The sequence below is a fragment of the Rousettus aegyptiacus genome, unplaced genomic scaffold, assembly GCF_014176215.1.
Source record: "Rousettus aegyptiacus isolate mRouAeg1 unplaced genomic scaffold, mRouAeg1.p scaffold_m13_p_4, whole genome shotgun sequence".
NCBI lineage: Eukaryota > Metazoa > Chordata > Mammalia > Chiroptera > Pteropodidae > Rousettus > Rousettus aegyptiacus.
Genome location: NW_023416307.1, coordinates 22,557,664 through 22,570,610, shown reverse-complemented (window position 1 = coordinate 22,570,610; position 12,947 = coordinate 22,557,664). Strand labels below are relative to the sequence as shown.

General features: G+C 33.5%; 1 protein-coding gene across 2 annotated transcripts in view; it reads right to left on the bottom strand.

The window, feature by feature from the left end:
• The window catches only part of RSRC1 (arginine and serine rich coiled-coil 1), a 349,184-nt gene that overhangs the window by 2,698 nt on the left and 333,539 nt on the right, over positions 1-12,947 (bottom strand). For both annotated transcript variants that reach the window (XM_016148824.2, XM_036219171.1), the window contains exon 8: positions 5,041-5,147. In XM_016148824.2, coding sequence (XP_016004310.1) covers positions 5,041-5,147 — 107 coding nt within the window. The remainder of the gene's footprint in view (positions 1-5,040; positions 5,148-12,947) is intronic.

Below are 12,947 nucleotides of genomic sequence, written 5' to 3'. Positions count from 1 at the left end.
AAAGACAAATAATCTGCAAAGGGAAAAGTGGGAAGTATTCAAATCTAATGAGGTCCAGGACATCATTTTTTGGTAGTCTATTCTGCTGTGCAGAGAATATTAAAGCATGTCATTCTGTACATTTCAGCCATGCTTGGATAGGCTTAGCTAGAAGATTGGCTATCTGTGTTGAACTGCCTTGAAAAATTGTGGAGTGCTGTTATTCTAGTTACCGAAGCTGCGGCAGAGATAACATTCTACAATCAAATCAAGTAATCTCATTCTATTTTTACCTACACCACACATTAATGTTTTTCTTGAGAAGTTCTTATACATGCATAAGTTCTTAGAGGTTAGAATCAGAACATGGAAGTTATTATTTAATAATGGGTAGTGAAAAATGTGTGAGGAGAACCATTAATTTCTTCTTTATTTAAGTGAGGAAAATAGAGAGGAAGTTTGACTGTTAAAAAACCCTCAATATGGCCACTATCAAACATCCGGCCTTGAGTAGCACTGCCACCTGGTGGTTCCGTTTGGAAAAAAATGTTTTAAATTGTACTTCAAGTAAAAGAATAAATGATCTTCTTTTTGAACATAGAGAGATTATCTGCTAGATATAACCATTTTAGGGTTGAAGAATTGGCAGGAAGGTTATTAGGGGTGGCAGCTGGAAACAAGCTGCATCTTGGTTCCTGAAGTCGATGACACAGCAGGAGCTATTGGATTATCTACTCACCCAAGAGAAATATGATTACAGAGGGTTAAACTAGTTAAATCGATATGTGTTGCAGGCGACACAGTGTCTAGCATGTCGTTGTAATAGCCACATTTCTGGTAACAGCTCCCTAGCTTAATTAGTGGAATTAACGCAGATAGAGACTCTACCAACTGAAGGGGTGACTGCTATAGAAAAGCCTTTTTTCAGAGATACAAACTTTATACCAATGTGTGTAGAACTCTCCAGGAGAGAAAGATGTTGAAACTTGGGTCGTGGGTAATTTAGTCCTCAAGAGTCAGTCTTTGCTATGCATCAGGGATAGCCCATCGCGCTTCCCCATGATCTGGATGAAACAGTCCTCAAGATAATTTACCTCCCTTTGCTAAGTAATCTCCTGATAAATAATTCAGCTTCTTGGGCATCCTGCATCTCTACCTTATACTGCAGACAGACATTTTAGAAACTGAAAAGGGATATCACTTTCTAAACTAATAAATTGGCTTCTGTTTTATATTACAGTTGAGTGTGAATTTATTCATTGTTGGCCCATCACTGCTCTTCTGATCATTTTGAAACACAGTGACTAATAAAAAGTCCAATGTTAGATGGTTAATACTTTAGAGTACTGTATATTCACCAAGATAAATGCCATCTTCTGAGGCTTTTTAGCATATTCCCCTATTGAGGCTGCTTCCGACCTCTCGATTCATTCTTTCTTTATACTGTGACAGGGAAGGTACATTGAGTTCACAATTATGAGAGACATTTAATTAGTAGAAAAAACATGGACTCTGGAGTTGGACAAATTTGGTTTAAATGCTGCTTCTTGTTGTTTATTATTAGCAGTTTGACCATGAGTTATAAAACTCACTGAGGCTCAGCTTCCTTATCTGTAAATAAGGGGTACTTGGATGTTAGACATACTATATATGTTAACTGTCTAGTATTAATGGTAGTCATAATTATTTTAATTATTTTAAATTATTATTCAAATTTTAAAAAGTGGGGTTAGGATGCAACTTTATTTTACATCGTTTGCTTAGTGTTTCAATGTTTCCAAAAGGCTGTGCTGAAACAAAGCAATCCAACGCCAATTAACCAATTAACGTCTGAACAGGAACCAGTAAGTTACTGTGTAAATGCTGTGAAGTAATTTTTAACTATTTTCTCAGGAATACGATAGGTCGCCAAAGCCTCGAGTGAGAATTTTAGGGTCTTGAAACCATAAAAAATTATATAAAACAACCTCTGGTCCAACCATGATGGAAATCCTTGTGTCTACAATTCCTCTTAAGGAAGCCAGAGATGAATACGGGCCTCGGGATTCAGGGGAGTGGTGACGGCTTTCATTTCTGGAGTTCTCACTATGAGCCAGGTACTTGGCTAACTGTTCTGTAAAGTATCTTGTTCATCTTTTAAAAAACCTTCACAACAGATTTTATTATCCCCATTTCAGGATAAGAAAGCCAAGGTGTAATGAAGTTACATGGTTTAAGACTGTATAGCCAGTAAATGCCGGAATCAGAAATGTGGTTCCAAGTCTGTCTGACTCTACATTTCATGCTTTTGACTAGGGCTTCTTAATTGCAAAACCCAAGATTAACTGTAATTTGGTTTTGATTTTAGAGGAAAGAAATAAAAATGTTGGTAAAATATTTTAACTAAATATATTTCTAGGTAGCTCAGCTCACAGTGCTGGACTGATAGTATTTCTAGGCTGTGTTTGCGTCTCTGTCATACTTAACCAACTTAGAACTAGTTAATTCTAGGCTTTTCAATATTGATTTTATTTCCTTCTGTGGATTACTGTTAAAGGAAACCTGTTTTTAAAGATAGTTGGAACTGAAGATGGATTTCTTTCACAGATTTATGAAGGTTCCTTATAAAATGGAGAGAACTCTGTTCCATATTAGGCCTCTCAATCCCCAATGGTACCATCTAAATTAGAAGTACAGAAAAGGCTATATTGAAGGTGAGAGTAAAGTCCAACTCAGCACTAAAAACTAAACAGAAACTAATTATTACAATAATTATTTATGGTGCTCCCTTAGATCAGATATTTAGGTGAAATTCCTTTATATTGGTCCCATTAGAAGCCATGTAACTATATAGGATTTTGTTACAGATGTGGAAAGAAGAGTTTTTCTCTTGGATTTAGTTAGCTATCTTAAGATTAATAACCTAAAGGGAAATAATCTTTTAAAACTTTTCTAGAGGATGCAATGAGGTAAAAAACATTACCAATTGTAGAACTCAAATATAAAGATATTATTACATTTATACATTTCAAAAGACTTTTAAGGTGAAACCAGATGTCTAAGAATTTCCGTGTTTTTCAGCAAATGGTCTGTTTTACTGGTGTGCGAGGAGACTTGGGGAAACTAAGGTGCATATTGAAGAAATGTAATAGGGTAAGGTGTTCATACTTAACACAGATTGAGCACCTAGAGTAGAAGTTTTCAAGTACTACGCTTAGTTTATAGAGTATACTTAGATGTCAAATAACTGAGATGCTAGAGTATGTAATTTAAAAATAAACATTTGTTGGATCAAGAACTATGGTAGATATTAGATAATCATTATATTTAATCCTCCAAACTCCAAAAAGGAGATTTGATTAGCTCTATTTTATGAATTTGGAAACCGAAGCTCAAAGAGGTCAAGAGGCTTGCTTGAGATCATAAATCATGGTAGGAAGTACGGGAGTTAAGATTCAAGCTTAAATCTCTTTGAGTCCAAAGCCCATTCTCTTTTTATTACATCAAGTGAGCTTATGATCAATTTCCTTGTTCATTGCCGATTTCACTAGTTATTGGAAGAGCTGCTAGTATCTTGGAGGAAAAGAAGGAGATTAAAAATAATTATATTAATAATTAGTACCCAAAAGGAAAAAGTTATTTAGAAGAACACTCAGTGTATTAATTATGGAGTAATAAGTATTTCCACAGAAAGAAAATGCTAGTTTATCTTAAGTGGGTCCAGTGAGAACTGGAAAGTCTGACTGGGTGAACTTCACGAAACAACAACTAGGAAAGTAATTTTTAAAATAAATTACAATTCAATTAGGACATATGAATAATCTTTAAATATGTAAGAGTAAAATATTTATAAATGTCCGTTTCACAGCTTCATTTTTTAGGAGTTGTGGAGGCAAACTACAAAAAGTTCAAATGAAATCGACAAAATGAAGGCAAGGCCCCTGGGTTAATCAAAGCTGTCTAGTTCTGTGGGCCTGTACGCAGCACATACTTAGTTCATGTCCCCAGACTAAATTATATGGTAATTGAAAAGATGATCATCTCACCAGTAACAAAAGAAATGCTCATGGACACACGAAAGGTTAATTTTCACCTCTGAAGTCGGTAAACATGAAAAAGTCTGAGAGGACCCGTTAACCAGGGTGTGAGAGGTGGACGTCTCCTTGTATCTCTGGAGGGGCTTTGCATTGTGCAACATTTTAAGAGGATGATTTCGGGAACATGTGTGAAAATAAGTAATATTAACCTTTAGTAAATAATTCACCTTGAAAAATTTATCTTAAGGTGATAATAATGGATATTTGCAAACATGTAATACCTTCAAACTACTTAATACTTACAAACTTACAACTAGTTAAATATGTAATATCAGAGTTTTAAAAAAATGATACATTCATCTGTAGGATATTATACAGCCATTAATATATTTATATGTATATAGAATACTTTTGAATAACTGGTAACTATACCACATCTTTGTTATATGTACATTATTAAAGAATACATGTATTTCATAGTAGAATGTCTTTTCCTACCAAAGGAACACATATTTCTAAAAGCAGCCCTAATAACGATTGAAAGAATACATAAAATATTCAACAGAAATAAAATGCCAATCGAAGCTCCTTTTACTAGAGTTGAATAAGTGATACCCATCTGGGCATAGAGTGTAGACATATATTACTATTTGGGTAATAATTTTATTGTTAAAGCTCTTTTTTGACTTTTTTTCTAGCAATGCCAGTTCAAAAAGTAGATACATATGTTTGAAAAGAAAACCGTATATGTTCATGATATGCATATTACTGTTAAAGGACTATCATGTTGACATCTTACTTTGTCTTTTCAGTGAATTTAAAAGTAAAAATGGCATCAGATACATTTTTACAGTATATTTTTTGACAAGTTAAAGTTAAACTGATTCTCACTGATTCATTCTCTCTCTCTCAATAACATGCTGACACCCTCTCACCCTACTTCATCTATTGGAAGAAGAACTTACATTTAAGTGAAATCCATTAATAAAGCATCTCTTCAGTTGGAAACTAAAGGCTTATTCATAATGCCTGGATGAAAACTTACCTTTTTGACTTCTTTACTTGATCTGAATGTCTGCTGAACAAAAGAATCACTTTCAATGGCTTCGATTTCTTTTACTCTTTTTACTTGTTCTACCAGGGTGGCTTGGTCTGAAAAGGAGGGTATAATGTCAGTGTATTTTGGCATATAAGCTTGTTAACGACACTATACCTAAGCAATGTTCTTTCTTTCTATGAAGTAATTTTACGACTTACAAAATTTAACTGGATGAAAGGAAAAGACATTATAGTTAAGCTATAATAGGAAACTTTTCTTTCCCAAGATCCTCAAATGTAACATTCTACACACTAAAATTCTCACTTAAAACCTAAAAACATTGCTAAGAAGGCAGTGCTATAATGATCTAAGCTAATCCGGGCTAATCTGGTGGGAAAATTAAAAAAAAAAAAAAAACTAACCCCCCAAACCCCCATTTTATTATGGAAATACACATAAAAAAATAAGGGCACAATGAACCCATCTGTACCCATCATCCAGCTTCTATAATAATCGATCCGTCCCCACTTCAACTTTTGGGGGTAGACCTGGAGTATTTAAAAGTAAATTCCAGATATCATACCATGTAACCCCTAAATATTTTAGTAGGCATTTTGGATAACACTTAAGATAAAAACAAACAAACAAAATAACAAAACAGCAACATAATTACAATACCATCTACACATCCAACAATATTATCAATAATTATTTCCTTAATATCACTTTATACCCTCCATGTTTAATTTTCCCTTTCCAAAAATAATGTCTTTTTACAATAGGTTTGATTGAAATAGAATCCAAACAAGGTTTATACATTACGTTTGTTGTTAGGCGTTTTAAATTCTTTTCTATTACTTACAGCCTACTGTCCTTCCTTTCATTCCCATTTGTTTATTGAAGAAACTGGATCGTTTACCCTTTAAAATTTTCCACATTCTAGATTTGGCTGATTTGATTCTTGTGGTGTCATTTTAACATGTTCCTCTATCCCTCATGGCTTGTGTAGACCAGTAGTTAGATCGGGCGGCTTGATCAGTTTTTATTTCTTTTGATGAATAATATATCATAGATGGTGCTGTGTGATCCCTATCACATCGTATCAGGATGCACTTCTCTCGCTTTCAGCAATGTTAATTAAGATTGAGCAGGGGTCCGTGGTGATGTCAGCCTGACCTTCCTATTTTAAGGTTCTCTATCAACCTTTCACTTAAAGGTTTTAGCAGATATAAATGTTCGTTGCTTAGATCCATCATGTCATTTTTGGTTGCAAAATGGTGGTTTTCTAATTCCATTATTCTTCCTGCTTTTATTAGCTCCAATTTCTCTATAACGAAGAACTTTCCTCACTATTTGGTGACTGTGAAATATAGTCTGCACACAAAAAAGCAGAACAAATGTTTTAATTCTTTCCCTCTATCAATTCTGGTACAAAGATGACCATTACGAGTTAATAATATTTGTAAACTTAAGGTATTTCAGTCCATGGTAACCATTTTCATATTTTGATGCTCAAATTATTCTACCTTTGGGTAGTGGGAGCCTCTTCAAGTGGGCTCCTGCATCCTTTTGATGTGAGCCCTAGATGTTAAGGCATGACAAGATATTCCAGGCTCATCTAGTATAGTTCGTGTCCCAGATCTAAAAATTAGCCATTTCTCTAAAGAGCCTGGGTTACTTTTAGTGGGGAATAATATTTAGAAACAATAACTTGGGCAGTAGGGGTGGTCGTTGTTACTGGTGGTAACTCAGTCTTTTCAGTGGGGATAGGAAACGCAGGTATCCCTTGCTTTTCAAAAGTTCCCACTACACCACTTCGCTTTTCGAAAGACCTAAATTAGTAAATTAGAAATACGAAGAGGATTTTCAACTTTACGAAAAGAAAGGCGAAAAGCGAAAACAGCTTTTCTTTCAGTGCTTGCTTTGCAGCGAGCCACTGTAGAGGCAGCACGCACCGGGCAGCGAGTGGCACTGCTTTCGCTGTGTGGCGATGTTATTTTAAGTTTTATGTGTTATTTGGTAAGATTTGGTAGGTTATTTTTTAGGTCTGGGAATGCTCAAAAATTTTTTCATAAAAATTAATGGTAACTGCTTCTCTGCTTTACATCATTTTGGCCTACAACAGGTTTCATAGGAATGCTCTACTTTTGGGTATGGGGGAAATCTGGACATAGTTTTAGGAGAGAAAAAATAACACAAGTTCATGCTCATAGTACCAACTGAATTAAAAATTCAGGACTTTTAGTTTTTAGGAATTTTAGTTTTTGATTTTATATTTGTATATCTTTCAACTCTAAAAACAAAGAACTTAATGATAATGATCAAAAGTTTTTCCTAATATGTGAGTGGAATATGTATTAGTTTCAAAATAAGACAAAATAATAAGAACAAGATGAATTAATGCAAGTTTAAAATTTCTTTATTTCTTTTTGAACTTAGAATTTATTCCATTGATGAACTGTCAAAACACTATGCTCTGAAGTCACTTGAAAAAATTCTCCTTTTGGTTATGTTATCAACTTGATATACAGTTAGGTTAAATTGTTTCAGTTCATTTTTTATGTTTAGGTCTTATTTTGTGTTTTGTCTTTGTGATTAATATTTGTTTTTTAATTGCATAAAACACTTATAAGGTTCTAAAGTAAAAACTTAAAACATTCAGAGAAGTGTAGGTTTCCTTTCCATTCCCAATCCATAGGTAATCATTTTTATTAGGTTTTGGTTTTTATCCTTCCATTGTTTATTTCTGAAAATATATGTATACATATTCTCTTCTTTCTTACACACACAAAATAGCACACTACACGTTCCTATGTGTATTATTACCTGTTTACTTAACAATATGTCTTCATTATCACTCCATAACAGTATAGAGATGTCCTCATTCTATTTTTACAGCTGTATAGTAATCTATTTCATGGCTTTATGGTAGTTTTTACTACAAATGCCCTACTGATGGCATTTGAGTTGTTGCCAGTCTTTTGCTTTTACAATTAGTGCTTTCTTTAATAGCTATGCGCATGTGTCATTCCATTTTTTTTTTTTCACATGCTGGCTGGACAGGAAAAAATACAACATTATGGTTAATACCTCTGCTGTTTAAACTCTTGCTCTAAGCTAATATTAATACATAACTGAATTAGGAGCAACTATATACTCAGCTAAAGCATCTAAAAATGTTGGGATTTTGTTTAACAAATTCTATGGAACACAGTTTGGAGATGCTTCAAAAATTAAAAATAGAACTACCTATGACCCAGCAATTCCACTTCTGGGTATTTATCTGAAGAAATCCAAAACACTAATTCGAAAAGATATATACACCCCTATGTTCACTGCAGTGCTATTTATAATAGCCAAGGCATGGAAGCAACCTTAGTGCCTCACTAGGTGACTGGATAAGGAAGATGTGGTATACATATACAAGGAAATCTTAGTCAGCCATAAAAAAAATCTTAATATTTGCAACAACATGGATGGACCTAGAGGGTATTACACTAAGTGAAATAAGTAAAACAGAGAAAGACAAATACCACATGATTTCATTCATACGTGAAATAAAGAAAATAAATGGATAAATAAAACAGAAACAGATTCATAGATACAGAGAACAAACTGCTGATTGCCAGGTGGGGGGTCGGGTAGGTGGGTTAGGAGAGGTGGGTAAAAAGGGTAAAGGGATTAAGAATTACAAATTGGTAGCTACAAAAGAGTCACGGGGATGTGAAGTGCAGCATAGGGAATATAGTCAATATTGTAATAACTATGTATAGTGCCAGGTGGTAGTAGACTAATTGGGGGATCACTTCATAAATTATATAAATGTCTAACCACTATGCTGTACACCTGAAACTGATATAAAATAATATTGCATGTCGATTCTAATTCAAAAATAAAGATTACAAAATAATACAAATGTTAGGATTTTAGACTTTATGGATAATAGCTGGATTTATTTAGAGAGTATGAAAATAAGTTTGGTTTCATAAGTTCAATAAAAATTTAACATTTTATGAAAAATTCTGTCTTAACTTTTGGCCAATCACATGCCACACGTATACAGTCTTATGCAAGTTCCGGTTTATTTAAGGGAAAGATAGTGCTTTTGAAGATGTGTCCCTGACAGCTGTAGCCAGCCTTTTCTCATGTGAGAAATCATGCATGGAATGTCTGGAAGGAACAGCTGCTGGAGCCAATGCTCCCATCTTTGGAAGAATGTATTTTCGTACATAGAACCAAGCACTGTTAGCGTGTCATGGAAGAGCAAACGGTTCTACATGCTTTAGAATAAAAGCTCCCGTGTATTTTAATTATGCAATGTACTAATTGAACATGTGAAATGAGAGAAGATTCTTTGCCCAGCTAATTTATTAATATTAACACATCCTGTGCCAGTGGATATTTTTATTAGTTACATGTATAATAGTGTTAATATAGCAGAGAAAAATTCTAATGAATACCATTCCATGTGACCCAGCTTTAATGTGTCAATATGAAAACATATTTGCTTGTATAACTTTTAATTAACTATTTCACAATCATTAATTCCCAAGCAAGAAACAATATTTATGACTTCAGGATGATGTGTTACATGTATCAACTGTTTGACTCTTTGAATTTTTTCTTTAACATATTCCCTCATTTGGATTTACAAAGCACATTATTAGTTTTAAATGCCAACGGTGAACTCACAAACAGTACTAAGTCTAAACCTTGTAGTGTTTGTAGCTTTAAATATGGACATAAAACCAGTCAGCATGTTTGACAAAACAGCACTGGAGAACTTATAAAGGAAGGAAGGAGAAAGATTAGAGAAAAATAAAACATTATCTTTTTTTTTTTTTTAAAGCTCATACAGGACTAACAGAGCGACAAGGTAGATGGGGGAAGGCCAGTCTGCCGGACTTACGACATGAAAATAAACCAGCATAGCTTTTACCTTTCAACATGGGAACCATTTTACTCGTGGTATTTAAATTAAAATTTGAAAGATTCATGGGACATTTACATTTTTACCCATTTAATAGCTTAGCTCTATGCTGTTTGAAAATAACAGGCATAAAAAAGTTTAAATTGCTTCATACTCAAAATTCTAATATTCATGTACAAAAATGTATGTCTTGAGTATAATCCTGTCATTTTGAAAAGCAGAATAAAACACATCAATAATAAATAGTAAATTGTTTTAAATTCAGGTTAAGCTGTACCCGTCAATTTGTCATTTAAAAATTATGCACCAATTTTAAGACTAGGAAAAATGTGAATTAAAACGAGTTATTGTTTATATATTTGGCATGAATGCCAAGCCTACAGTTATCTTGTATTTATTAGTCACGAGGTAAAAATAAAGAAAAGTGACAAAGTTACTGGGAGAATCAAAATTATAGGACGATTTTCAATATTAACATGGCAAACACGAAGTAAATATATCTATGAGCACCTGATGCTTTTTGATAAACATACTACTGGTAAATAAAGTGACTTCCATAGGTTCTTCGTGAGATGTCAGTAGAAGGGAGACATATTTCATAGTAGTAAAATAAAAAATAACAGAGTCAGAAAGCGAAGTCACAACGGACCTACAAAATCAATACTAACTCATTACATAGAAAATCATTTTGTTCCTTTTGTAATGAAAAATTAAAATCAAATATTTTATGAATTACTATTGACGTTATATTACAAAAATTAGGGTCACCTGATACTTCAAGTAATATTTGACAATCAATTTCACATGATTTACACAACATTTACAGAATGGTACACAAATTTAAGATTAGTAAGTGAAGATGACAAGGTCCAATATAAATCTTGTATTTGAAAAGACAAAATTTTAATCTGTACGCTATTTGTAGATTATAAACATAAATCGATCTCTACACTGGCAGCAATGCAGGCTGAGAACAGCAGATGGCACTATTGCCCAAGACGTAATCACAGAATAAAAGACATGAGTTTCAGGGAAGGTATCTTACACATGAAAATCTCATCTTCGACAGACTCCTTTGAATATTAATATTTCATAAATTTATCCAAAGTTAAAATGCATTTTATGTTATAAAGAGGTTGGGTTGGTTGGCCTCATAGTTATTGAGTTACTTATGCTACTCTTCCAGGAAAAAAATATTTATATATTAATAGTACCACTATAAATACATGAATAATACAAAAGGATATTTTATTTTCAGTCTAAATTTACTCAAATTTTAGTCAAGAATAAAATGTCCATGAAATTAATTTTTATCGTACAATATAGGTACTGAAAACAAAACACTTAGATACTGAAATGTAAGCAAGGCATTTTCATGTACTTTACAAGAATGAAAAAAAGCAACAGAGCAAACTGGCTATTAAACTAACTAACAAATAAACAAAAAAGGCTATTCAAGAAAACCTGTTAACAAATAAAACATCCAAAAATTTTACTTGAAATTCTAGTTATTAAAACAATTTCTTCTGAACACAAATTTTAACTAAACACAGCTATTGTTTTTCCTTTCAAAAGAAAGCACACAAAGCACACATTAAAAATCTATCTAACCCTAACATTTTAAGGTTGTTTATAAGTCCCATATCCCTGGGCATAAATTTCCAGAACCGATATCCACAAACAATTTGAAAGATGGAAAAACTTTTTAAGTAGAATATAGCTTGTTGTTTATTAGTCTTCTGGAAGCTGATGGTACAGTACCAAGTTACATATGTCAATAAGACTCCCGAAGTATCTCTAATCACAATCTCCTTGGATGGGCTCCAAGATAGACTCATCTTACATTAAACTGCTTCCCATATCAAATTAAGTTACAGGAATAACTTTAATGTGACTGTACCAGTGAAGAATTTCTGATAAACATTTTAATAAGTGCAAGTACCCTGGGTATCAGGCCAGGCTTTATTAAAAACAAAATCCACACTGAAAACCTTATTTAACTCCTCTCACCTAGAATACTCTCAACTTTTCTGAATCCTCCCTGTAATTTAAGGATACACCTAAAGTCCACTTTTTGGTGATACCTTCCCTTGCCACCTGTGAGAAAAGGGGTCTCTTCCATAATTTGTTTGGCTCTTACCATATGTTGCTTTGCACTGATATCAACCTCTTCATGAGTGAAAGTTTCATTCCCCAGTTAGAGGAGACATACATTTTTGTATCAATTCCGGGACTTATTGTATTACACTCTATTATTTAGTAAGCGGTCAATAAATATTTGTTGAAAAACTAAAAATTAGAAGACTCTCAAAGAACCATTTTAAAAATATAACTTCATGGGGGGTATGTGTCAAATTATCACAAGTTTTTATAACTTAAAAAATTTAATGTCTTTAAATAATCAGTTTTAACAGCTTTGGGTTCATACAATCTGGGTTAAACCCTGTCTCTGCTACTTAAACTGTGTGACTTTGGACAGGTGATCCAAGTTTTCTCCTCCGTGGGAAGAGGATAACAGCTTAAACATCACAGGATAGTTGAGAGGTTGACTCTCTCTCTCTCCCTCTCTCCCTCCCTCCCTCTCTCCTTTCAAATATTCAAGCACATTCAATGTACCAAGCATTGTTCCACATATTAGGGTTTAGAAACAAATAAGTTTCTCCTCTCATGGAGTTTACGTTTTAATGAAAGAGAAAGATAATAAACATGTAAATAAACAATATAATGTCAAGGAAAACAGATTGGGGCAGAGGGCTCGAAAGGAGAAAGGGGGCTATTTCAGATGGGGTCATCAGGGAGGAACTCTACAGCAAAGAAGCACATGGAGGAACAATCTATGAAAATCTGGGAGATGGTACCTGTTCTTGGTATAGGGCTAAGGAAGCATTTAAAGTACTTGAAAAATGAAAGCTTTTACTAGTAATAGTACTAGTAAATTTAGTAATATTACTGAAGACATGAAAGGTGGCTAAAAAGTTTGTAC